The sequence below is a fragment of the Phocoena sinus genome, chromosome 6 (assembly GCF_008692025.1).
Source record: "Phocoena sinus isolate mPhoSin1 chromosome 6, mPhoSin1.pri, whole genome shotgun sequence".
Classification (NCBI taxonomy): Eukaryota; Metazoa; Chordata; class Mammalia; order Artiodactyla; family Phocoenidae; genus Phocoena; species Phocoena sinus.
In genome coordinates, this window is record NC_045768.1 from 17,544,287 (window position 1) to 17,571,469 (window position 27,183).

At 42.5% G+C, this 27,183-nt stretch overlaps 1 protein-coding gene across 1 annotated transcript in view; it reads left to right on the forward strand.

Moving 5' to 3' along the window:
• Nucleotides 1–27,183, forward strand: part of ASTN2 (astrotactin 2) — a 915,753-nt gene that overhangs the window by 585,271 nt on the left and 303,299 nt on the right. The window contains exons 12-13 of the mRNA XM_032635679.1: nt 1,525–1,691; nt 16,985–17,173. Of these exons, the coding sequence (XP_032491570.1) occupies nt 1,525–1,691; nt 16,985–17,173 (356 nt within the window). The remainder of the gene's footprint in view (nt 1–1,524; nt 1,692–16,984; nt 17,174–27,183) is intronic.

The following is a 27,183-nucleotide window of genomic DNA, read 5'->3' on the forward strand; positions in this document are numbered from 1 at the left end:
CTGTCACCCTTCCTGGCGCCAGTCTCAAATGTCTTGAAGAACTCTCTCGTGCATCTGTAATTATGAATTCTTCTTAGGCAAAATTTAATTTCTAAGAGAGATGACCTTTTTTGGTTATTGTGGTTTTTGTAAATTAATTTTGAGGTGTGTGTTTTGTTATTGATGTTGTTCAGGATGACGGCTTGGGGAGGGGACGAGGGAGCTGGTTGGGAGGAGAGGAACGTTGGGAGGGCGTTTTAATCAGCGATGTCCAGTGATAGATGAGGAGGGCCGGGCTCTGGGTGTTAATCTTGGTGGACAGGAAATGTCAGCAGGGTGACTGAAATTAAAACCTAGTACCTCATTTTCTCTCCCAAACGCAGGAGAATTGGAACTTCTTCTCCATCTGCTGGACTGGAGATGAGCTCAGCCTCATCAAATGATGGGAAACTAAATTAAATAACTAGGTGGTTCTACCGAGGGTATAAGAGCTTCCATTTACGGAGCACTTAGCAGGTACACCCTTAGCTGGGCACACCAGAAGAGCATTCGACTGAGGTCACTCGAGGTTGGAATTGTTGAGCTTTTAAGGGACCAGAGGGCAACCCGTTTGGTTACCTGGAGGAAAGTTCACATGGCCTGGCAGAGGGTTTGATATCATCTGCAGAGGACCTTGGCTGTCAGCTTTAGGAAGATTTGCTTTGTTGTTGTTTAGAATTCATTTATTTATTTAAGCTGGGGAGTGATGCTACTTAGAAATATCACTCTGGAGACCATTAGGAGGATGGTATACAGCAGGCCAGACTGCAGGCCAGCAGACTGTGTAGGAGGCCTTTGTGAAGATGCAGGAGTCTCATTTAGGACTTCAGGTACTAGGATGGAGAAGAGGTGACACATTCAAGACAGGAAGGAAGAGAACTCACATTTGATGAGTACCAAATTTCATGCCAAATTCTGAAGTAAGTTATGCAGCCCCTGTGGTCCAGCTTAAGCTTGACAACAAATCCACAGATGCAGGTGCTAGGCTCGTTTAACAGATAAGGAAGTTGAAGCTCAGAGAGGGTGAGTAACTTGCCCCAGATCACACAGGGAGAAGGGGAAGATCTGGAACTTAAACTCATATTGGTAAAAGCTCTTTAAAATATATCTGGCCGCCTCCCATGGTGACCCTATTGGACAATAATAATAAACACAATAATGATGATGATCCCAGCGGTATTAGTATTCATAGCAGCTCACTTTTGCTGTGTGGTTGCCATACGAGCCACAGAGTTCTAAGTACTTTGCACACACTATCTCCCTTCATTCTCATAATTTTACAAGATAGATATCGACAAAAGCTCCATTTTACAGGTGGGCACACTGAGGTTCAGAGAGGTAAAGGAATTTATCCAAGGCCACACAGCTATTAGGTGGTCAAATGAGACTTTGAACCTGTCTCTACAGTCCTGACACCTGCCCCTTTTCAGAAGGTGGGAGGAGAGGGCGTGATGAGACCCTCCACTTCTTCAGCTGTAACCACCCTGTTGCTGTCTCTCTGAGCAGTGCCCTGAGGAGCTGAGGCCCATGAAGGACGGCTCCGGCTGCTATGATCACTCCAAAGGCATCGACTGCTCTGATGGCTTCAACGGTGGCTGCGAGCAGCTGTGCCTGCAGCAAACACTGCCTTTGCCCTACGATGCCACCTCCAGCACCATCTTCATGTTCTGCGGGTGAGTCTCTGTCCCCGAGGCCCGGCCTCTCCCTTCACAGCAGTGGGAGGGATGCAGGAAAAAGATCAGGAACTACAGCCTGGCCCAGCTGGGACTGACCTTCAATGAAATGGCCTTTCTTCCTCTGCTTTTTCAGCCCAAGAGGAAAAAGGCAACAATATAACCTTTGGTTGGGGATTGAAAAGAAGGATGGAAGAAGAAAAATAAATAATTGATTAGTGGTTATGACAAATGGAATCCTTGCTCAGGCTACATCCTAGGGTCAGGATTTTTTTCTGCAAAAGTCTCTTGCCCCTTCTGCATCACCCTGTAGCCACGGTCAGTGTATTTTGGAGACAAAAGCAGGCACCGTGAAGGTGTCCCTGAGAAACCAGCAGGTGTGGTGCTTAAGAACACGGGCTTAGCCTGGGCTTTCAACTTTCTTTCTGCAGGGATTAAGCAGTGCCAAGTTCAGAGGTTACCCCCTCTTTGTCCTAATGCCCCTATCAATAATGATAATTAATTGGGGGAGCTGAGGTGGAAAAGAAACAATGCAGGCAAAGCTCAGAGTTCTCGCTCATGCTAAGAAATCAGCTGAGTTTTAAACTTAGTATGAGACTGAAAGAGGGGGTCACGTTAGGACCAACTTGCTGGGTGACCTGGGACAAGTCACTGTCCCTCTCTGGGCTGCAGTTTGACGACTTGTGAAATGAGATCTTCGGACAACGACGCCTAATAGTTGTTCCAATTTATCTTGTTCTCCTTGTTGAAAAAGTCTGCAGTGGGAGTTACCTCTGCCATGGAGAGCTTCTAGCATAGCATTTGGTCCTCAGCAGTCACTCAAGAAAATGGCAGCCTTTTTTCTTCTCTTCGTTCCCTTTCTGATGATGCCTTCATATTAGAAAATTTGCTCATTTTTTGACATTCTGTGACTCAGAAAAATAATTCTTTGCTTGTGCAAGATGGTTGGTCATTGAAGGGTGCTCAGTGCTTTACTAAGATAGAAAAGCAGAATAAAGTGTAAACAAACTTTTCAGTCCTACGTATTACGAAAGAGGAGGTGGGGGAATGTGTATGGGTTTAATCTCAGTTTAACAGAAAATTAACTTTACCTGCATGGTTCTAGTCCATGGGGTCTGGTTTTCCTTCTGGGGCTTATTTCAGGGTCTCCCCACCCCAGCCCCAGTTACACTGGGTGCTGCAGGCGCCCTTGAGCAGTTGTTAAAGCAACTTGCCAGAGGCCCTAGATATGTATCAGTCAGATAAATAAGAAATAAAGTATTGTATGCAGACGTGAACTTATAGGGTCTCTCCTCAGTTTAAGTGACTGCAGGGCGGTGTTGAGTAAATTATGCGTGGGCTTAAATCTGAGACTTGAATAGTAAATCAGCTGTGTTCTTATCATTGTTATTGCACTTGGGGGGAGAAGTGTCCTTCTGTTGCAGATTGTAGTAACAGCAGGGGCAACGGCAGTAATGGATTTTGACTTAGAAACTGTCACCACCGTTCATCCCTAGCCCACTGCAGCAGTCCAGGGGAATCAGTAGACTTGGGTTCTAATCCTAACTCTACCTCTAACTTTCTCTTTTTTTTTTTTTTTTTTTTTTGGTTTATTTTTTTTGTGGTACGCGGGCCTCTCACTGTTGTGGCCTCTCCCGTTGCGGAGCACAGGCTCCAGACGCCCAGGCTCAGCGGCCATGGCTCACGGGCCCAGCCGCTCCACGGCACGTGGGATCCTCCCGGACCGGGGCACGAACCCGTGTCCCCTGCATCGGCAGGCGGACTCTCAACCACTGCGCCACCAGGGAAGCCCCTCTAACTTTCTCTTAAACATCAGGCAGCTCTCAGGACCCCTGAACTTCAATTTCTCCATCTCTAAAATTTTAATAATATCTACATTAACATGCTGATGTTTGTGAAGATTGCAAAGTACATTTATTACTCCGTTCAGGTTAAGTAATGTGCCCAGGGTCACACGGCTGGTAATGTAGCTTACCACCTCGCTGTGTGACCTTAAGCAGGGTAATTAACGTCTCTATGCCTCAGTTTTCTCATCTGTAGAAAAGATGATAATAGCATCTCTCTATAGAGTTGCTATGAGGATTAAATGCATTACATTAATTACATCACAGTTTACATTAATATTTCTAAAGTCCTTTGGAACAGTGCCCTGCACAGAGTTAGCACTAGTTTGTATTTGTTAAATAAAATAGCTACAGTGAGTGATAGTAATGACAACAGCCCTCCACTTGCTCAGTGACCTGAGGTGCTCAACCTCTTAGTTTCCGGGTCTGTGAGACACGGACAAACTAACCTTCCCTACCCAGAAAGGTCTCTTAAAGTTTTAAATTAGACTGAATTGGGAGAGGGTGCTATGAGCTGTTGAAGCTCGTCCAAATGCTGATAAACAGGACAAAAAAAAACGAGAATAAAACTCAGGTCTCCTTAAACCAGCTGCAATGTCAACATGCTTTGAAAATTGTCTATTAAGGATGCAAATGAGAAGTTAGCCACACTTGTTAGAAGCAGTGTAAACAAAACCATTAGCAGGTACTTGTGTGAAAGTTGGTCTAGAGAAGTGGCAGGATGCTGAATTAAACAAGGAAAACAAACCCTCCTCCAGGGGACATTGTCCACTTGCTCAGAGCTCTGTGCCTTTTCTGAGAGTTTCCTGGGTAGCACAGGTTTAATAAACCTATTTGCAGGCAGGTTAATAATAGCAGCTAACACTTATTAAGCACTTCCTACATGCCATGTCTGTGCTAAGTACTTTGATGACATTAGCCCGTTGAATTCTCATACCAACTCTACAAGGGAGGTACTAGTATTATGATCTCGATTTACTGTCAAGAAAACCAGGCACAGAGGGGCTCAGTGACTTGCTCAAGGTCACACAGCTAAATAAATAGGGGCGTCGAGCTAGAAACCCAGTCCACGGGGCTCCAGTATTAGTCAAAACAGATCTGATATCACTCCTGGCCTCTGGCCACTCCCGGCCATGTGGTTTTGAGCAAATCACTAAACATCTCTGAGACTCTTGTTTCATGTAGAATCAGATGTGATTGCAGCAGCATTGTGAGGGTTAATTGAAATCACATGTGCATAGAGGCCAGCACGTGTAAGCACTCACCAAATGGTGGCTATAATTAGTCTGATAGGTATAAAGCCATCTCATTTAATCCTCCAATGACTGAATTGTATGTCCTGTTTCCTGTTCTATCTCCAGCACATTAGAACAGTACCTGACACGTAGTAGGTGCTCAATTAATAATTGTGAAATTAAGTTCCTCAATTGACACGGCTAAGGAAGTTGTTCGCAGTCTGGCCTTTTCAGCTGTATTTCCAGTTACATCCCTATTCCTGAATTAGGCATCTTGGCTTCAGCTTCTGGAGTGTTCAGCATTGTTTCCTCTGCTTCTCGTCCTCTCTTCCCCCCACTACCCCCCATTTGTCCGTGGCCCTTTAGCTTGAATGCTCTGTTTCATCTTCAAGTCTTGGTATAGATCTTAACCTTCTTCAGCCAGTCTTCTCTGAGTCCCAAGAGAAGTCCAAAAGTGAGATGTGTAGTTACCGTGGAGCTGGGTATATAATGCCTTGCCCTTTCAAATGGATACCATTTAAATGTTGGCTTAATATTTATCAAATCTTAATATTTATAGGAAAGACTGTTTTTCTTGTCTTATGTTAGTTTGTTTTTTTTTGTTTTTTCTTTTCTACCCATAGGGCCTTCTTACCAGGGAAGGGCCATTGACATTTTGTCTCCAATTCTAATTTATCCCAGTGAAATCTTGACACCTCTTGCAGACTGGACCGCTGGCTGGCTGTTCTGGTTGCCAGCCCTAGTCAGGTCAAGTTCCTCAAAACTGAGTAAAGCATCCTTTCTCTGGAGTTACACAGCCCCCCACCCCATGCTTCTCACTGTCGCAGCCCCACTGCTGTGTTGACTTACCTGCTTTCCTGTCTGGTCCTTGTCACACTGCAAACTCCTCATGAGCAGGGACTAGGTCTTAATCACCTGTGTGTCCCCGTTATCACTGCTTGCCCAAGGACTTTTTCAAAGCCATAACTGTCGAATTAATTCATCCACCTAAGATTTGCTGCCCCAACTCTGTGCCTGGTCTTTTGTGGGGCGATAAGAATGCAAAGAAGCATGGAGTACAAGTCCTTGCCCACCAGGGGCAAAGTGGACTCTGAGGACAGATGTTTGAGCCTCACTTGGTCCTGATTGATGTTGATAGACTACACGTAACAGTATAAGAGAAGCAGGTGGATTTGAGATAGGTTGAAAAGGTCATTGTATACTAAGATGAAACATTTAGAATGAATCTTACGGGTGAGGAAGCATTTCTTCTCTCCAAGACCTACACAAGTTACCTAGCAACCAAGTTTGTTTCATTTGTACATGTGTTTACAGCATATACCGCGCATTCTTCCAAGAGAAGTTAATATTATCCACATGAATCCAACCTATAAAAAATGGATAATATAAAGATATGACAGGACGGATCAGGGCCATTTGTAAGGAGAGAAAGGGAAAGGGAGAAAATGGTTTCAGGAGCCTGAAATGGGAGAATTACTCAACGTGAGATAGATTTAGCGCTGTTTGTCTTGGCAACCAAAGTAAGCAGGAAAAAAAGTGGTGGATTATAGAATTGTCCTTGCTTGAGAAGAGGAAGTTTGCAGTTTTGGGTTTTTCGCTTTGCTTTGTTTTGTTTTCCAGAGGATGTACTCCTTTTCCTGACATAATTTGCTAAGAGAGATATTTCCTATATATACCTATGTAAGAAGTAGTGAACAATGCCATCAACAGTTTTGAAGTTTCAGTCTTTCTCACGTCATTTAGAGGAGAAAACTGAGGCCCAGAAGGGTCTCACAGCCAGTGAGGAGGTGAAATTGGGATAGGAGATGTCCCAGACTACTCTATTCTAATCTGAATATATTGAATATACTTAAATATAATTTACTTTAAAGTGCAGTGAAAATGTATGTAAAAATATGGACTCAAAGAGCACATCCAGCCTCAATAGTCCTTGCTAGGCTATCTGTTTAATGTCATTTTTATGTGATTTTAGGAGGGAGAGGAGATAAATACATGTGTTTAATAGCATTGTTAACTGGAAGCCTCTTATTTTCATTGCCAAAGCTGAAGTTGGCTCCAATAATGGAAAACACTGACCTAGAGAATGCAGACAGTGATTTTTAACTTTCGTTGTCAGTAACTAGTTGCAGAGGTATGGGGGATATTCACTCACGCACTTGTTTTGGTTGTAGTTTCAAATTTTAGGCTAGGCCTGACCTCTGACCTCTCCGACTGCTGATGGAAAGATGGGGCTTTACCGCTCAGAGTGGACATAGAACGTGCACTGGCCAGCTTCTTGTCACAAAAGTACAACCTTGCACTCTCAGCTGTTTGAAACATTTGCAAGAGCTCAGGTGCGAGACATATTCACAGACAACTGATGGAAGCACGCAAAGTCCAGCCATTCATTCAGACAGGTGTTTTCATATGTGGGTCCTGTGAAACATTAGTTCCATGAGATGCTCAAAGACAGAAAAAGGGACGTTCCAGTGGTCAAGCCCATATGGAAAGTCTGCCCTCTAGAACTACCTCTTGAAGGTTCACAGGGCACCTGAGGATAATAAAAGCTCTAAGTCCTGCAGTGCTCAAACATATCATATTTTGTTGGTTCTAATGTGCCCAGATTTTTCCACATTTTAACATTTTTGAAGTTAGGATGTATTTTACTATCGATGGTTTGACAGAGTTTAATTAAAAATTGTTTTTTTCTTTCTTAGTGTTAGGTGAAATGCTAGTGTTTCTTATAGGTGTTGAGGGTCTTAGAGTAGATAAAATATTTTATATAATTGAGCCCAAGGTTCTCCATGGCATTCCCTTCCCTTCCCTTCCTTTTCCTCTCCTTCCTTCTTTTCTGAAGAATACTCTTGAGTATGTTACCTTCAAAATGGCTTTTCTAGAAACTCTAATTTTTTCCCTTGAGTGAAACCTGTAGACGTAGGCCACTCTGACAAGAGTTTTACTAATCTTCATGCTGGTCAATGTTGGGACAGTCCTGAGAACTTTCATGAGAAACATTAGTGGGGTCCATGTGGCTGAAGGCCTTAACTGCTAGGTCACAGAGGGCCCTGGTCCTGATTGACCCCAGAGTAGGATTTCTTACAGGTGTCAGGAACAGCAAAGCTGAGAAAACGCCTGCTTCTCTCTTGCCTTGGTGGTAGATGCTAAGATTCATCCCTAACCTTAGTCCAAGTCCATGTGGTATGTAGTTTCTTGAGCTCTTCTTACCCTTAACTTTGCTCTATTCTTTTTTTGTTTTTTCTGGGATTTGATTCCCTTCCCCATTTACAAAAAAGTTTCTAGTCTATGCATGTCATTACATAATTGTATTGATTCTATAGCCATTGAGGAATGAATGAATGAATGCGCAGGTAAATACGTGAATAAATAACTAAATACCCTGCCTTGAGAATGTGTGTAAATGCCATTTCTCTTAGGCCCCAGTTTCCGTTTTTTTGAAGAACAAGCAGATTGGAAGCAGTCATTTGTGCTAAAGTGGAAGGAGCCCTAGATTTGGAGGAAGAAGATCCAAGTCCAGGTCCTGGCTTTTCCAAAGCGCTTGTGTGATCTTGGTCAAGGGATTTAAAATGCCAAACCTCAGGGTCCTTGGTGGCAATGTCAGAATGAAAGTACCCATCTCATGACATTGCTGTAAGGATTAAATAAAACATGCTCTTGGCTAAAAATGTATAAGATTTTGTGGTACGGGTTCTGAATCCCCATCCAATTCTACTATTCTCTGTAATGTGATGGGTGTGTTCAGGGTAACACATTCACTGCCTTCAGCTAAAATGCCCAGTTTGTATCTCTGTACTTATTTTATTTTATGTTTTTCATTTTGGCATATGTATAAATATAGTTTCATGCAGATCTTGGCTGGTTTCCTGTGAGCCTACACTCTTTAGAATTTCTGTAAGAAAATCTCCCAGACGACAGAATGTTCTAAAGGAGCTGTATGATTATGTCGCATGGTACAAAAATAAGATTAAAGAGAAAAATAGAAACCAACAACTAAATAGACCTTTGCATAAACCATCCTGTACCCTGAGGTGTCCTGGGGGAAAGAGTTGCTCACGTTTTAAAACTCAAAGGATCATTTGCATTTATGGGTTCTCTCGCTCTCTCTCTCTCTCTCTCTCTCTCTCTCTCGCTCTCTCTCGCTCTCTCTCTCTCGCTCTCGCTCTCTCCCTCTCCCTCTCTCTCCCCCTACATCTCTAAGGGTCTTACTAAGCGAACCCGGCCTTTTATCTCCCTTCCTTCCTCTCGTGCTGAGCCACAGTCTTTTCTCACCCCCAGGCAAAAGAAAATCACCATGTGCACCTACAGTTGTAATGTGGCTAAAGTCATACACACACATTCACGTACACACTTCTTGAAACAGGAACTCCAGGTTTAATTCCTAGCACCACTATTGCCAAGGTATATCTCCATGGGCAAGTCACTTCACTTCTCTAAACTTCAGTTTTCTCATCTGAAAATGGGAGCAACAGCTCCTTGTGTAAACTCCTTGTATATTAGTTTCCTAGTGCTTCCGCAATGCATTGCCACGAACTTAGTACCTTAAAACAATACATATTTACTATTTTATGGTTCTGGAGGGCAGAAGTTCTAAAATCTAGGCATCGGCAGAACTTCAAGGCCGGAGACATAGTCTCTGTGTCTGCTTGTCTGTGTATCTCTTTCCTCTGCTTCCAAGTTATATCTCCTTCTCTGATCCTGTCACTCTTCTCTACCTCATATGCTCCTATAAGGACCCTTTTGATTACATTGAGTCCACCCAGGTAATCCAGAATAATTGTCCCATCTCAAAATTCTTAACTTAGGGCTTCCCTGGTGGCGCAGTGGTTGAGAGTCCGCCTGCCGATGCGGGGGGACGCGGGTTAGTGCCCCGGTCCGGGAAGATCCCACATGCCGCGGAGCGGCTGGGCCCGTAAGCCATGGCCGCTGAGCCTGCGCATCCGGAGCCTGTGCTCCGCAACGGGAGAGGCCACAACAGTGAGAGGCCCGCGGACCGCAAAAAAAAAAAAATCAGAAAAGGGTAACTCTGTTGGCTTTAAGAAATCTGGATCTAGAAAGAGGCCAGCAGCTAAGATCTGAGAACCACTGGAAGTAAATGTACATTCCCTGGGAAGTGTAAATTGGCTAATAGATTAAGCAGCAATCATAGGTAATACTAGCATAATCACAGTAACGGTAACCATCGCCATCACAGTAGCTGATGCGTTAATTGGCCACTACATCATAGATACTATTTTATCCTTTATGTAAGTTACCTCTAATTCTCACATCAGCCCTATGATAAGGATTATTATTATCCCCATTTCATCGATAACGACACTGAGGCCTAGGGTAGTTAACAGACTTGATCAGGGTCACACAGCTGGGAAGTGGTACAGCCTCTATTTGATCACAGCTTTAATTAGATCCAGAATCTGAACTTGACATTTTGTGCCTCCTTTAGGTAAGGGGGCCTGGAATGTCAATAAATTCACCAAAGTAGAAATTATACAAGCTACATTCTCAGACTAGAATGTGATAATATTAGATATTAGCAGCAATCTGTCTAGCATATGAATCTATATATTTGGGAATTACAAAAAGCAACCTTCTAAATAACACTTGGGTAAATAAAATCAAACTTAAATGATCACCTCTTTAGCAATGAGCAGGAGCTGGAAAGCTGCATATCAGACTCATGGAATAGAGGCAAAGCAGTAGTCAGAAGCTCCATGACATTTACTAAGAAGAAAGAAAGACCGAAAATAAACAAATGAAACATTCAACTCCAGAAGCCAGAAAAAGAGTTATAAAACAAACTCAGAGAGAGCAGCAGGAAGGAATTAATACAAGTAAAAGCTGAAATAAATGAAATAGAAAAAAAAAGGAGCCTTGCCAATAAAATGCAAAAGCTTCTTCGAAGGAGAGAGAGAGAACACAAACACATTAGTAATGAGCTAGGGGCATAACCATAGAAGCACAGAAGATAAAACAAATTTAATGAGAAGACTGTGTGCAAATTTATGCCAATAAATTTAAAAGTCTTGATAAAATGCATTATTTCCTTAGAAAATATAAATTACCAAGTTTGAGTCATGATGCTGTAGAAAATCTAAATAGCCAAATATTATAAAGTGATAAGAGAGCTAAATGTCTACAATTAAAAAGAAGACATCAAGCCCAGGTGATTTTATATGCAGGTCTTACCAAATCATCAAGGAACGGAGAACCTCTATCTTATGTAAACTGATCCAGAGAAAGAAAATAAAGGACAGTTTTCTAATTTATTCCATAATCCTAGCATAACCTGAATACCCAAACTGGCCAAATATATACTCATTCATCTGGTTGATGTATTAGAACTGACGGGCTCCTTCTGTGGTAGGATGAAAAATCAACTTTCAAAAATCAAGAATAACTTTCCTCAATATCAGCAATAACTAACTAGAAAACATAAGGGAAAACAAATGTGAAAACTGATCATATTCCTCAAGTGGAAAATACTGTAATAATAGAAGCTGTCACTCTACTATATCCTTGTGCACGCTATATTTCAGACACAACTCATTTAATCCTCACAGTGGCTCTGTGCGGTGGGAACTTCTTCATAGATAAGCAAAGGAAGTACAGAGAGGTTAAGCATTTTGTCCAGGGTCACACAGCAAAAAATGGTGGAATCTGGATTTGGACTATTGTGGTCTGGATCCTAAGCACCTGCTTGTAACCTCTACCATAGTGCATTGCATAAATACCTATGAATAAACCCCCACCAGATATGTGCAATATTTTTATGACCTAAAGTCTAAAACTTCAGTGAAGGTTTTAAAAGAACACTTGCTAAATGGAGATGCAAACTATGTTTCAGAATTAGAAGACTCCGAACTGTAAAGATGCTGTATCAATCAGCCAGGATAAGATAGATAGGCTATGTTGCTGTAACAAGTGAAGCCTCCCAAACCAGGAGATTGTACACAAAAGTTGATTTCTGGTTCACACAAGGTCCATTGTAATTGAGGCAGCATTCTTCCATCCTGCAGTATTGATCTGGAACACGTGATCTCCAAGCTTGCCATAGCAAGGGAAGAGAGAGCTTGAGAGTCATGCAACATGTTTGTAAGGGCTGGATCTGCAATGACTTATATCACAGCAACACAGATTCCATCTCTCAGAATCCCTTCACATGGTCCCTTAAACCCAACTGCAAAGGCAGCTTAGATGCGTAGTCTACAGGGTGTCCACAAAGAGGATCCAGTGTGGTGAACATAAGATATCATCTCTGCCACAGTTGTCAACGGTGCTCAGCACAGAGTTGACTCTCAATGCGTATGTCTTACAGGAAAAAAAAATGAACAACTTTCCCCCATTTAGTCTACAAATTCAATTTAGACAACCCAAAATTCCACTAAAGTTTTACATGAAATTTGACAAAACACCTCTAAACTTTATCTGAAGGGAAAAATGAGTAAGAACAGTGAGGAAATTTTGAAATAGGAAATTAGTGTTCTTGACAGGGAGAAGACTTACCTTGCTACATTCAAAACATGCCATAAAACTCTATTAATGAAAATAGTGCTGAATTATTGCAGGAATATATAGATAATTAAATAAAATTTCCAACTATGTATATGTGGTACATATAAGGATTTAATACATGACAAAAAGGCATTTCAAACTACTTAGGGAAGGGATGGCTCCTTCAGATACTCATCTACCCATTTTAAAAATAATTAAGTTAAAATAACCACTCCCACCATGCACAAAAATAAATGCCACACAGATTAAATAACCAAAGATGAAAAAACTATATAAATACTACAAGAATATAAAGAAAGATTGGGTTTTTTTAGCATCTTTGTGGCTTCCTAAGCATCACACAAAATTCAAAAGCAATAAAGAACCAGGATAAAGAGGTTATAAGACATCAAAAGCAATATTAAAATGCAAGTACAGACTGGAAGAAATTTTGGAAGGTGAAAGATAATTACTGAGAAAATGTGCAAAACATATACAAACCAATAAGGAAAAAGACAAGTCTCACAAAACATGGATGGATAATGAGAAATACAAATGACCATGGCATGAAAAGATGAACCTCACCAGTAATCAGGGAAATGCAAAACCAAACAAAAATGATGAATTTTTGACATCCCAGATTGGCAATAATGAACGTGACAGATGTGGAGAAATGAGTTCTGTCATTCATCAGTGATAGGATTGTAAACTGGCAGTGCCTCTACAGATAGCCATTTAGTAGATCTATCAAAATTTAAAAATTCATAAAACATTGATCTAGCAATCCCTCTTTTAAGAATCTGTTTTCTAAAAAATAAACTCAAAATGGATTAAAGACCTAAATGTAAGGCCAGACACTATCAAACTCTCAGAGGAAAGCATAGGCAGAACACTCTATGACATAAATCACAGAAAGACCCTTTTAGACCCACCTCCTAGAGAAATGGAAATAAAAACAAAAATAAACAAATGGGACCTAAGGAAACTTCAAAGCTTTTGCACAGCAAAGGAGAACATAAACAAGATGAAAAGACAAACGTTCCTAGACGTATTTGCTAGGAACCTTTTGGAAGGTTCCTCCAGAAAAGACACCCTCCAGAATGGGACAAAATATTTGCAAATGAAGCAACTGACAAAGGATTAATCTCCAAAATTTACAAGCAGCTCATGCAGCTCAATATCAAAAAACAAACAACCCAATCCAAAAATGGGCAGAGACCTAAATAGACATTTCTCCAGAGAAGATATACAGACTGCCAACAAACATATGAAAGGATGCTCAACATCACTCATAATTAGAGAAATGCAGATCAAAGCTACAGTGAGGTATCACCTCACACCAGTCAGAATGGCCATCATCAAAAAAATCTACAAACAATAAATGCTGGAGAGGGTGTGGAGAAAAGGGAACCCTCTTGCACTGTTGGTAAGAATGTAAATTGATACAGCCACTATGGAGAACAGTATGGAGGTTCCTCAAAAAACTAAAAGTAGAACTACCATATGACCCAGCAATCCCACTACTGGGCATATACCCTGAGAACACCATAATTCAAAAAGAGTCATGTACCACAATGTTCATTGCAGCTCTATTTACAATAGCCAGGACATGGAAGCAACCTAAGTGACCATCGACAGATGAATGGATAAAGAAGGTGTGGCACATATATACAATGGAATATTACTCAGCCATAAAAAGAAACTAAATTGAGTTATGTGTAGTGAGGTGGATGGACCTAGAGTCTGTCATACAGAGTGAAGTAAGTCAGAAAGAGAAAAATAAATACTGTATACTAACACATATATATGGAATAAAAAAAAAAAAGGTTCTGAAGAACCTAGGAACAGGACAGGAATAAAGACGCAGACATAGAGAATGGACTTGAGGACACAGGGAGGGGGAAAGGTAAGCTGGGACAAAGTGAGAGAGTGGCATGGACATATGTACACTACCAAACGTAAAATAGATAGCTAGTGGGAAGCAGCCGCATAGCACAGGGAGATCAGCTCGGTGCTTTGTGACCACCTAGAGAGCTGGGATAGGGAGGGTGGGAGGGAGAGGCAAGAGGGAGGAGATATGGGGATGTATGTATATGTATAGCTGATTCACTTTGTTATAAAGCAGAAACTGACACACCATTGTAAAGCAATTATGCTCCACTAAAGACGGTAAAAAACAAAAATCTGTTTTATAGAAACACACACATGCATAGTGATATATGTGCAAAATTCTTCACTGTGGCACCATTTGTAATAACAAACAGCTATAAACAACCAAAATGCCCATCAATAAAGATTAGGTAAAATCATTATGGTGCATTCATACTGCACAATGCCAAACAGTCATTAAGAAGATTGATCTGTATGTATACTGATTTGAAAAGATCTCCAAGAAATTAGGTACAAATGCATATCTCACAACAATGTATAGGGTAATTCTGTTTATGAGTTTATGAAAAATTATAATTTTAAAATATATATGATATTAAAATAATATATTATATTATAAAAAGTGTAATATATATATAGTAGATCTCTAAATGCAGTAAAAATCCCTACAAGAATACATAATTATTAACAATGATGACCGCTGGAACAGGAAGTAAGGATATGTGTGGAGTGGAGTGAGAAATGAAGAACTTCTCTGTTTTACTCTATAGACTTTGATACTATCTAATCTTTTACAACAACAATGTATTCATTCATAGGTGTACACGTGTGTGTGTGTGTATGTATGTGTATGTGTGAGAGAGGCGGGTGGGGGGAGGGAGAGAGAGAAGAGGGTGAGCTCTACCCAGTATATCATTTCTCGTATTTGCTAGGAACCTTTTGGAATAAATGGATGGAACTATACTTTATTGAGAACTTACCATATACTCTGCACATTTATATAACTCACATTATCTGTACTGCAACTTTATGAAGGGAGAGTTGCATGTATTTAATAGATGCAAAAAGAAGACAGGATAGACTTGACCAAGGTACCAAGATAGCCCTCCTTCCAAGAACTTTCCACTGTACTTTGGGCAGGAGCATGTAAACATTGGAAAGACAGTCGGTGCACCTATGCAATACACTGGGAATTAGAGGAAAACAAGGACAGAGTGACAGCCTGCTTCAGACGTAAGGTGTTCCTGAGTTTTCAATAGGAGTGATCTTGGGTCATGTTTTCAGCTCTGCCTGCCTACTTCCTGCCTTCAGTTGGGTTCTGTGTCTCTAGCATCAGCTAGTGGTTCCTGCAGACTGGGTACACTTTCTTCCCAAACCATGTCACAGAGCCCCTCCCTTCTCCCACATGAGCCTTTTTGCAGTCAGATTCAATAGATCTTCACTTCATCCCATGGGAGAAAGGCCGATAGGAGACTGACTACTTTCTGCTGACTCCAATTAGCATAGTGTAACCAGGGTCATGTGATGCAAATAAGGACAACTGTATTTGGAAAAGACAAGTGAGGGAAAAGTTACCTTTGTTGCTAGACAGCCCTGATACTGAACGCCAGCTTTGCCACTAACTCGTGGTGTGACATGCTTTATTTCATGGCTCTTCCTGTTGCTCTCTGTAAAGCAGGAATGATGATACTACCTTTTTCGTGGTTAGAAAATAAACATACAAAGTGCCTAGTCAGTAGCATATGCTCAATAAGTAAATACCACCATCGCCACCATTACAACCTCTCTATATTTATTTTGTTAAGTACACTTCAATTTCTAACTGTTTATGCAGTCAGTGTATCATGGAACCTCACAGCAGCCTAGTGGATTAATGTAGGATAGTAGTGTCTACCCCCTTTTACAGATGAGGAAACTGGAGACCAAAGATGTAAAGTGACTTGCCTGGTTCACATATGTCACAAGGAACAAAGATGACATTTTACAGCTATCTTCAATCGTTCAACCTGTTCTCTTGTATGTCTTATTTCTTATGTGCACCCTACCCTCAGTGCCTAGCAAAGGACCATGAACAGATAGACATTCACAGAATTTCAGTTTCTGAATTGATTTTCTCATAGGCTAGGACCTCTGCTTTCTCTTTTCCCCCCATGCCTCTCTAAGAGATTTCTTTCCCACTGTAAACATCCCAAATTGCAAATATTTTTTCCACACCCCATTCACATGCCTGTTTGGGCCATCGTGGAGCCCATCCCAGTTTCAAAGGCGTGTCAAGGGCCCTTCCGCTGTCAGGATTAGGTAGTTAGAGACCAACAGAGGCTGCTAACATTGCTAATTGAACAGAAGCTGTGGCTGCTGCCCCCCTGCCCACTCCCCCATGTGCTGTCCATGGTCCTGGAAGGATCACCTCTGAGCTACAAGGGCAATAAAAACCTTGTTTTTGCTACGGTCTTCAACCTTGGCCAGCAGATACACTGGAAATAGGTTCTGGTTTGAGAAGCTAGTTGGTAATTCCCTGTGAATTGGTCTCTCGTGCTTTTTAAGGTTTGTGTGTTCATGGAAAACAGTTTTTAAATTTGCTTTGTGTATGGATGTGCTCTCTGACGTCCCCCTCAACTCCTCCAAAATGTCACAGATGACTTTCCTTGAATTTACCAATTTGCAGGATTAATGTGCTTCTCTCTAGACACCTGTGCCCTAGATAGATTCCAGCCAGAATAGCTGTATGCATTCCTAAATTCTGACCTGTTTTGCAGGCAAAGGAGGCCTTGATTTTAGGTCACCCCCGATGGGGGCATTCAGCATGCGAGCTAACTCTTGGCCCTGTTTTATCATGCAGTTGTGTGGAGGAGTTCAAGCTGGCTCCTGATGGAAAATCCTGCCTAATGCTCTCAGATGTCTGCGAGGGCCCCAAGTGCCTCAAACCTGATTCCAAGTTCAACAACACCCTCTTTGGAGAGATGCTACATGGTTACAACAACCGGACGCAGCATGTGAACCAAGGCCAAGTCTTCCAGATGACCTTTAGGTATGGGACAGACACCTGCACTTCACTCGTCAAGTCACTGACCCAAAATCTGGGCAGGGGGAGGAAGCCATGGGCACCATGGGATAGAGGTCTATTACACTGGTCAGCATCTCCCCCAAATCACTAATGCCTGTGCATGAAGTATCAGCAGTCAGCAAAGTCCATTCCCTGAAGTTCTTTTTCCATTCACCTATCCTTTATTTATCCCACCCTCCCATTTTCTAACTCTATCCACATATTTGCAATTCAATCTTAAATCATCCTGTAAGTACAGTTAATGGAATTTCTAATGTGATTAATCTTTCCGTCTATTAAAAATAAGTATCTTATGTAGGCTATTCAGGCAGTTCAAAAAGAAAGACATTTAATGAACGAGAAAATAAATTTTCCATCACCCAGAAATAGCCAGAATTAACATTTTCTTGAACATTCTCAAAACACCTCTCTCTCTCTTTCCCTCTCTATCTGTGTATCAGTGTACACACACACACACACACACACACACACACACACACACACACACACACACACCACACAAACACATAAACATGCCAACTCTCAGTAAAGCTGTTTAGGAATTGCTTTTTTTGCTCATCAGTATGTCAAAGACCTCTTTCCCTGTTAACAAATACAGGGGTACATGTGAAATTAAAAGATTGAGACTACTCTCACATAAGAATAAACAGAGGGACTGGGTTGGCCAAATTTTATGAAGATTAGACATGCATTGTACTTCTGAATGTCTTCTTGGGAGAGTTGAAGAAACTGGGGCTGTTCTATCTGGAGAAGAAAGGCCTTAGGTGGGATTTATTCATGCCTCAAAATCTGAAAGCCATAAGATGGTAGCAGCATGAGGAGAACTGTTCCGTGTATAAGAAATGATTATCTTAAAAAAAAACAACTATACTTTGAGACAGTTTTGCATAAAAATGTAATAGGATATTATCACAAAGAAGGGTTCTCCCTACCATTTGAGGTCATGTCAACAAAAGTCAGAACTGGTAAGAAACATCACCGTTAGAATCATCCTCGTCTTCATCCTGTCATCTCACTAATAATAATTGTAAAAATAATAATAATAATTGTGATTGTAGTAGGAGTGGCTACTATTTATCAGGAAATACTCTATATGTCAAGCTCTTTGGTAAGTATTTTAAAAATAATAATAACCACTAACACGAATTTAGCGCATGCTGTGGGCATTCGAAGCACTTTCCATTCCTTAATTTAATGTCATCCTCACAATGGCCCCGTGAAGCAGAGGCTGTTGCCATCCCCTTTATACAGATGAGAAGTGGCAGTGTTAAGTGACTTTCCCAAATCCCCCTTATAGGAAGTAAAAGAGCCAGGGGAGTACCATTTTAGCTTCACAATGAAAACCCTTTGAGATACCATGGCCTCCATTTTACAGTTGAAAAGTCAACACCAGAGAGGTAAACTGACTTTCTCAAAGTCACCATCTACTGAGAGGGGTAGTGAGGATTCAGATGTATATCTGGCTGACTCCAAAGCCCTGCTCTTATCTTCTAATCCAACATACCTTATCACTTCCCATTTTATAGAACTAGAATGAAAACGTGAATTCCATAAAACTGTTCATCTATGTAGTTATCACATGCTCTTTGAGCACCTGCTATGTCCCAGGTACCATGCTTCAGACCCTGTGGTGCTTAGATATAGTGTGTGTGTGTGTGTGGGTGGGTGGTGTGTGTGTAATCTTAAGTACTTAATTTGTGGCAGGAATTATGAAGTAAAGATGCAATGTTCCAGGTAATCAGTTAACAGTGGGATCTAATTTAGTTGGAGTAGAGTGTGTGTGTGGTGGAGGAGGAGTACATCTATTGGATTAGGAAACAGTAAGGCTCACAGTCTACCTTGCAGAGGAAGTGTTATTTAACTAATACCTGGAAGATGAGTTGGAGCTAGCATTGTAAAAGGTTTCAAGCAGAGACAGATATTCTAAGGAGGAAAAGAACTTGGTTGGTTTCAGGAGAGGAAGAATGTGGTGTGGTTAAAGCTAAGTAAATATGGGATGTGAAGCCAGAGGGGTAAGCAGTGACAGATTATGGGCGTCTTGCAGGCAAAGTCTTTATTCTAATAGGAAAGAGGAGAACTCTTAGATGGTTAAAAGAGGGGAATATGTCATGATTGCATTGTATGTTTTGACTTCATGGTAGCTGTGCGGAAGTAGATTGCAATGAGGGTGGAAAGGAAGACAGTGGAATGGGGTCAATTAGGTGTCTGTTGTGGAAGCTACTTGAGAATGTTAGTGGCTTCAACCAGGATGATGGGAACACAATTGAGAAAGGGGATTTGGGGAGATATTTGAAGGGTATAATGGACAAGGGCCAGGGAACAGTTGCAGGCAAAGGGTAAGGTTGAGGGAGGATTCAAGGGTGATAGAAGTACTGGCAGCCACATAGCAATTTAATGGCGGAGTCGAGTCCTCCAACTCCCAGATGCGCAAGCCAAGGCCAATGCTACTTCGGAGCAATTTAAGGGCAATCTGGATGAGGTACTTTTAATTCTAATATTCTACAGTCCTGATTTTCTATAGTTTTAATAGTCTATGAAACCCTGTGTTGAGTACCATGATGGATAGAATAATGCTGCATGGAATCCAAAGGAAAACATTAATTGTCCCTGGCCTTCAAGAAAGGAATTTACAAGTTTGCAAGAAGACACACACTCAATTAGAAAACAAATATGTGAACACTTAATTTGCAAAGAAATGTTCCAAATGATGCCAGTGGTTTTCAGAGTTCCCATACGAAGACTTTTGAAAGGAATTAGAAGGAATGAGAAAGTGCTTCATAAAGGATGAGGTTTATGAACTGGAGTTTGAAGTGATGGCAAAGAACAGTGCCTCTTGGGAGAGATAAGAGCTATAAAGGCATTTTCCTGTCCAGGAAGGAGCATGCAGAAGCCCAGATATATTGATAAGCGAGGGGAGTGGGAGGGACAGGAAAAAAAATCTCCAGATAGACCCAGCTCCAAATCCTGGCCCCATCCGTGACAAGCATAGTCCTACTGCCTCATCTTTAAAAAGGAGTGTTTAATCAGATACTAGTAACTGTAATATGGCAACATTGCTTGTTTTATGTAGTTTGATTTCTCATAGCAACTATCAGAGTGACTGGCATGTGATAAATGATCAAATGCACTAGTTCCCATTCTCAAGTGTGAAGATCAGCTTGGTCCAAAAGAAGGATACAAATTGGGTAGTAAGATGCTAGATCCTGAAGGGACTTCATGGCATCCCAGGATCTCATTTGCATGTGGGGAAGGGACTTGGCTAAGGTCACAAGGCAAGTCATTGCAGAGCTAGCCTATAAACTCAGATCTCCTGGTTGTCCAGCATGCTTGCCTTCCCCCTACCAATAGACTGGTTGGTAAGGAGAGCCTGGCTCCTCAAAGGCTGACCTGGAACTCTGCAAGCTCAGACAGAATTTAAGCCCCATCAGGAGTCCTCCTTCTGCCTCAAACACTCTATTTATTGTTCCCAGCCCTTCCATCTTGGGCCGTCTCTGAATAGCTAGGGCCGATCTTCCCTGATTTGCTCAGGAAAAGCAGTATAGTGAAGAGACCACACTGTTGTCTTTTGACAACAGCCTCCAGATGTAGGAAACTCCCCAGACTACCATTATATTAGAGTAGCCCATTTCACTTCAGCTCGCTCATCCTTGGCTTCAGTTAAACTTTCTTTGCAATTATTTCTGTCCCCAGACCATGTCACCTCTGGGAGCCACGTGCTAAGGCAATTGACTTCCCTCTGTGGGAAGGCGAATGGCTTCTGACGAATCTAAATTTTTCTCTTTCAAGTCTCCTTTCCTGAGCCCCAGATAAAGGGGAGGCTGCGGCTCCTTTGTCCTTCAGGTTTCAGAAGGCAGGCCTGTAAAGTTCTTGGCATCAAAGGCTGTTGTCACTTCCCGCCTCCTTCTCCTTCCTTGCTCTCCTCCTGCAAGTAATTTCCGGTCCAGTCCTCCAGAGTAGCTAGCAGGCACCCCACCAGCCCCATATGCCGCATTTCCTGACAACTGCCTGGCCTGGGATTTCAAACTCTCTCCCAGCTAAAGAATCTGCTGTGTGACAGTCACAACTCTGCTTTGTACTCCCCCCTGCCCCCAGCTGGATCCCCACACCTAGCAACTGCCGAGAGAAGACAGGTCTGCCTCTCATGTCTTCTCTTGAACCTCTGAAAGAGCAACCTGGATTTCTGCTTCCAAAAAGCCTCACGTGGGCTTCCCTGGTGGCGCGGTGGTTGAGAGTCCGCCTGCCGATGCAGGGGACACGGGTTCGTGCCCCGGTCCGGGAAGATCCCACGTGCCGTGGAGCGCCTGGGCCCCTGAGCCATGGCCGCTGAGCCTGCACGTCTGGAGCCTATGCTCTGCAACGGGAGAGGCCACAACAGTGAGAGGCCCGCGTACCCCAAAACAAAAAAAAAACAAAAAAAAAAGCCTCACGTTTCAAATCTCTGAGCTGGACAAACTTAAAGATTAACAAAGTTCAGACCTAACCTCTTATCGTATAGCTGGAGAAACTGAGACCCAGGAAAGGATATTACTTGCCCGGTGCTCACCATGATTTGGGGCCCCGCTGAGACTGGAAGTTTGAGTTTGTGACTCCCAAACCAGTGTTCTCTTGGTTTCTGCTTCTGTTACAGGGGACGTATGTAACTTCTCCATACCCCCATACTAGTGTGTGCTAAGACGAACCACCTGCTTCATCCCTGCTGTCAGCAGACAGTGACGACACAGGTGTCTTGGGGATGCCAGATTCATAACGAAGGGGGCATCTTAGGCAAAGCCCACTTGCACGTACGTGATTCTGCAGGAACTTGACCCCATTCCTGGCTATCTCCTCGGGTTGCCACACGTAGGCTGCAGCCTGTCTCTGGGAGAGGAACGTGTGGAGGCGTTTAGGACGCTGACGAGTCCAGGACTTATCCACTGTGTGGGAAGATGAAGTGGAGCACAGTAAGAGACACAGAGAAAGACAGCGGCAGGGTGAGAGTGATAAGGAGAAGCAGTCAGAGGGACAAAGCTGAGACATGTGGAGAGACAAGGATGGAGGAGATATTGAGAGTCAGAGTACAGAAGGAGGGATCGCCAGGCACAGAAAGGGTTAAAGAGATACCGAGTAGTGACAAGGGTTAAAGAGATAAGGAGGTAGATGCTGAAAGGTAGGGGAGTCGGGAAGGAGTGAAAGATGAAAGTCCTGTTCTGTAAATAAGTTCACTTGTATCGTTTTTTTTAGATTCCATATATAAGCAATACCATATGATATTTGTCTTTCTCTGTCTGGCTTACTTCACTTAGTATGATAATCTCCATCTATCCATGGTGCTGCAAATGGCATTATTTCATTCTTTTTAATGGCTGAGTAATAGTCCATTGTATATATGTAAAATGAACTTATTTACAAAACAGAAACAGACTCACAGACTTAGAAAACAAATTTATGGTTAACAAAGGGGAAAGGCAGGGGGAGAGGGATAAATTGGGAGTTTGGGATTGACATATACACACTACTATATATAAAATAGATAATCAACAAGGACCTACTGTATAGCACAGGGAACTCTGCCCAATATTCTGTGATAACATAAATGGGAAAAGAATTTGAAAAAGAATAGATACATGTATATATATACATGTATGTATATATGTATTGAGGAAAAAAAAAAAAGAAAAGATGAAAGGCTTGAAGGAGGGACCTAAAGTGATAGAGAAAGAAGGACACAGAGTTTACACTGAAGTCACAATATAATTTATTCCCAGGAGGGAGTAAGGGTTGTTTTAAGAGACTGGGTGGTGCCCGGAGAGAGCTCTGGAGTAGGAGTTGTGTTCAGATGGATTATGAATGCACATAAAAGCCTTTGGTAAAATGCCAAGTTCTGTGCAAATGTGAAAAGTCAAAGATCTCACTTCTGAATTGCCCTCAAATGCAGTAAATGATGTCAGGCTTTGCTGTTTCTAATCCCTTCCTGTGAACTGTGTTGGTCTTAATGACCCATGCAGGATCACCCTCAGAATTCCCTTCCCTTAACTCTTGATCAAGGGGGGATTGGCACAGACTGTTGGAGTGAGGTAAACTCATCAGAGGTTGGTGGTATTTGCTGTTTTGTTTGTTCATTTGTATTTTACTTCCCTCCCTCTCCCATCCTTATCCATCCTGCCTCATTTTTATAAGAAGGAAAGGTCAACTTCGCTTATAGATCGTAGAGATTTAGATAAATATAGGTCAAAAACTATTATTGAGGGGCTTCCCTGGTGGCGCAGTGGTTGGGAGTCCGCCTGCCGATGCAGGGGACATGGGTTCGTGCCCCGGTCCGGGAGGATCCCACATGCCGTGGAGTGGCTGGGCCTGTGAGCCATGGCTGCTGAGCCTGCCCATTTGGAGCCTGTGCTCCGCAACGGGAGAGGCCACAACGGTGAGAGGCCCGTGTACTGCAAAAAAAAAAAAAAAAAAAAAAAAAAAAAAAAAAAACTATTATTGAGCCTGGAGTCTCAGAAATTGCACTGAGAAGCTGCTTGGGAATGGGGGCTGAGCGAATACAGTGGTGGATTTTGCAAAAGCCTCATCAAAAAGAAGACTCTTCTACCAGCCACAGACATTTACTCATAGGCCTTCACAAATGACCTACAAAGAATGTAAGGTGCTCATGAAAAATTTGCTAGAAAGGCGCTTGACAGTCTGGTTTGCTTATCAGATGTGCGTGTTGTACAGCATAAGAGGACGGTCTTGGGTAAGATGTGGGATTCAGGATGAGGCACCACCAACCCACGCCTGGTGAGACAGAAGGATTCTCTTTAAAGATTTAAGGAAAGCTGGCTTTCACTTGTGGTACCCACTTGTTCCCCCGCTGAAGGTCCTGAGTCACATCTTATTAAGTTGCTCCAAAGCTACTGTTTTTCTGCTGCTTTCCTGGGACGTGGTTAATCGTACACGCTGCTTCTGTATCATTCCCTGTTTTCTACACTTTAATCATGTGTGTATGTTTTTATGTGCCGGGTCCTATACTACATACTTTGTTTTCTCACTTAGTCTTTCCAAGACCTGTTGCAAAGTAGCTCTTAACAGCTGGGTTTTACAAAAAAGGAAATGAATGTGTCAACCAGACTGCATTAAGCTTTGTCTTGATGACACACAACGTCAAAACCACGGTGGCTTCACAGGAAAGTGTGTGTGTTGCTCATACCACGTGCTCCGGACAGAATCACAGTGGTTCTGTTCACCCTGGTATTTGGGAATTTGGGCTGACAGAGCATCATCGTCCATGTGCTTCCGTGAACGCTATCATAGTGGGGAAGGAACTTGACTCTCATTACTTCCTCCTAGAGGTGACATTCATTCTGCTCACATCGTATTGGTCACATCAAATCTCACGGTCATGGTGCCCCTCCAAGGGTTGAGCTGAGACGCGAAATCCTATTATGTGCAGAGAAGCAGAGACCCAGAAATATGTGGGACATCAATACTGTTTACCACACTGAGGCACAGAGGTGTTAGGCTAACTAGCCTGACAGTCATGCAGCTAGAAACTGACGGCACATGGGTCTAACAACAAAGCTCATTTAGCAGTAGTGCCTCCCAGGCTCCCGGGATACTCCTACTTCATATCACCACCTCTGAGAACTGTAATTAGACTTCTGTTCTCTTCTTGTCAGTTTCCTTCATTCAATCCCAAGGAACGATAGACTTTATAGATGGGAGAAACTTGGAGAACAGTTTGTACAACCCCCTCCATTTGTAGATGAGATGTCCAAGGCTCACAGTTTTTAAGTGAATTACCTAAAATCCCGTATAACTAGTAAATAAATAAGGCAGGCCTCCAACGCCCAGTCTATTGGTCTTCTCTGTATCCACTTGGAAGGCTTAGGGAAATAGCGTCCAACTCCCACACTGTACAGATGGTAACACCAAAGCCAAGGTTCCATAATTAACAGCAGAGCCAGGCAGGGAAGCTGTTTTTCTAAACTCTTAGGCCTGAGTGTTTTGTAGTATACCACGATCTTATTGTAAAAAAGAAAGCAAAGGAGGCAGGTAGTGGAGAAATTATCAATCAAAAGTAGCATTAGCTTTTGATTTTCAAGGACATTCCCAGCCTCTCTATGTAGTAATATTCCAGCTCTTGGCAAAATATTCAACTAACCACCTAGAGGCACAGCTGCATGCTACCTTCTCTGGGGGATCAGTGGTGAGATCTTTGAAGTGGGTTGAGCGACAGAAGTTGGAGGCTGGATCACAGGAGTCAGGGGGCAGTTTTCCCTGGGGTCCTGACTCCTGGGCCGACTGTGAAGAATCTCCTTTCTGTGTGTCCATTGTTCTAAGGTTTCCTAACATCGTCCACAGGAGTCAAACCCAACATGTCCAGTGTACCTTAGGTCCTGGAATCAGAAATTCTTCATTCCTGTCCTACCACTTCTGCCACTCTTGGCCATTCCCCCCTTCTGACTTCTGTTGTCTCTTCTGTATATTAAAGTGAGGGCAGAGCTCAGACAAAGGCTGAGGGCTTCTGACCTAGAATACAGCACTCTTTTTACTCAACTGCCATGGCCAGGGGCCTAGTGAAGCCTTTCCTACTTTACCTGATCGTAAGAATCATCTAGGGCTATGCCAAGACCCACCAATCTTTTTTTTTTTTTTTTTTTTTCCCAGTTAAGGGGCCTGGGAAAGTGAATTTCCACTGTATTCCCAGGTGGTTCACATTATCCAGCAATTTGGAGATACAGTGGCCTGATGTCTAAGATGCGAGGCTCTAGAGTCCGAGTTCTAACTTGCCGCTAACCAGTTGTCCGACCTTGGGCACATTAGCTCATTAAGCTCACTTTCCTCATCTCTCAATTAGGAATAATAACAAGACCCACTTCCTGGTGGTGTTGTGGTGATTAAATGAGATTGGCCCCTGTTTCATCCCTATTCTCAGCAGACAGGGAGGATCCTGGTACCATAGCGGGTGGCCAAGTCAATAACTAAGGAGGAATCTCAGGCAAAGGCCATCCTTATGTGTGTGATTCTGCAGGAATTTGATCCCATTCTTGGCTGTGACCCAACACAAGGTGTCAGGGTGCCACCATCAGAAGTAACAGGGTCCAAATCCCACATCTGCCATTTCCTAGCTGTATGGGTTTGGACAAATCCCTAATCTCTCTGAACCTCAAGATCTTCAACTGTAAAGTGGGTTTTACCCCAAAATATCCTCAAAGAGCTATGGTAAGGATTTAACAGTCTAATAAGCAAGGGTCCTAGATCAGTAGGCTTTCAGTAAACACTGTTTTCTTTTCCTTCAATTGTATTCCTCTCCCCGTAGTTCTAGAATCCACGTGGCTAATGAAGATGTATTCTGTTGCATTCCCCCAGATCTCATCTCTGGACTGGAGTCATGGTCATCCTCCCATCTTCCTCCAACTAACACATGTTTTGGTGAATACATTGCTTTGGTGAAATGCCCAGGGTAGAGACAGGAATGTAGCCCTTCTTGCTCTATGGGTCTGTTGGAGGTGGACAGCTCAGCCAGCAATGTGGGATGGGGCAGCAGCCATGGTCACCTTCTTGTGGGAGTATTTATCCCAGCCTTTGGAAAGATATAATCTCGCTGATGTGTTGTATCACCTGTGTCCTATAGGGTAGCCCTCTTCGTCTGAATGACCTGCAGTGAAATACATCTAATTAGCAATGTGACATTTAGATGCTCATGTGGGCTATGTGGAATTTGATAACCTGGGCCCAGATCCAAAAGTTTCAGAACAACATTAATCTACCACCTCTAGGGTGATATTAAAAATACTTAATGATGAGCATAGAAGTGGCATTGACCAATCAAAGAGGATGTCCATCCAAACAGAATGAAGGTTTAGCTGTAGGCCCTTCTGGACCTCACATCAGTCTAGCTCACCTTCCACCTTTCCTGATTTCGTCCCCCTCTTATCAACTCATCACATCCTCTGGTACATTTCCTCAACACCTTTAAACGTGACTGATACTGTAAAACTATTTTTTCTTTTCTT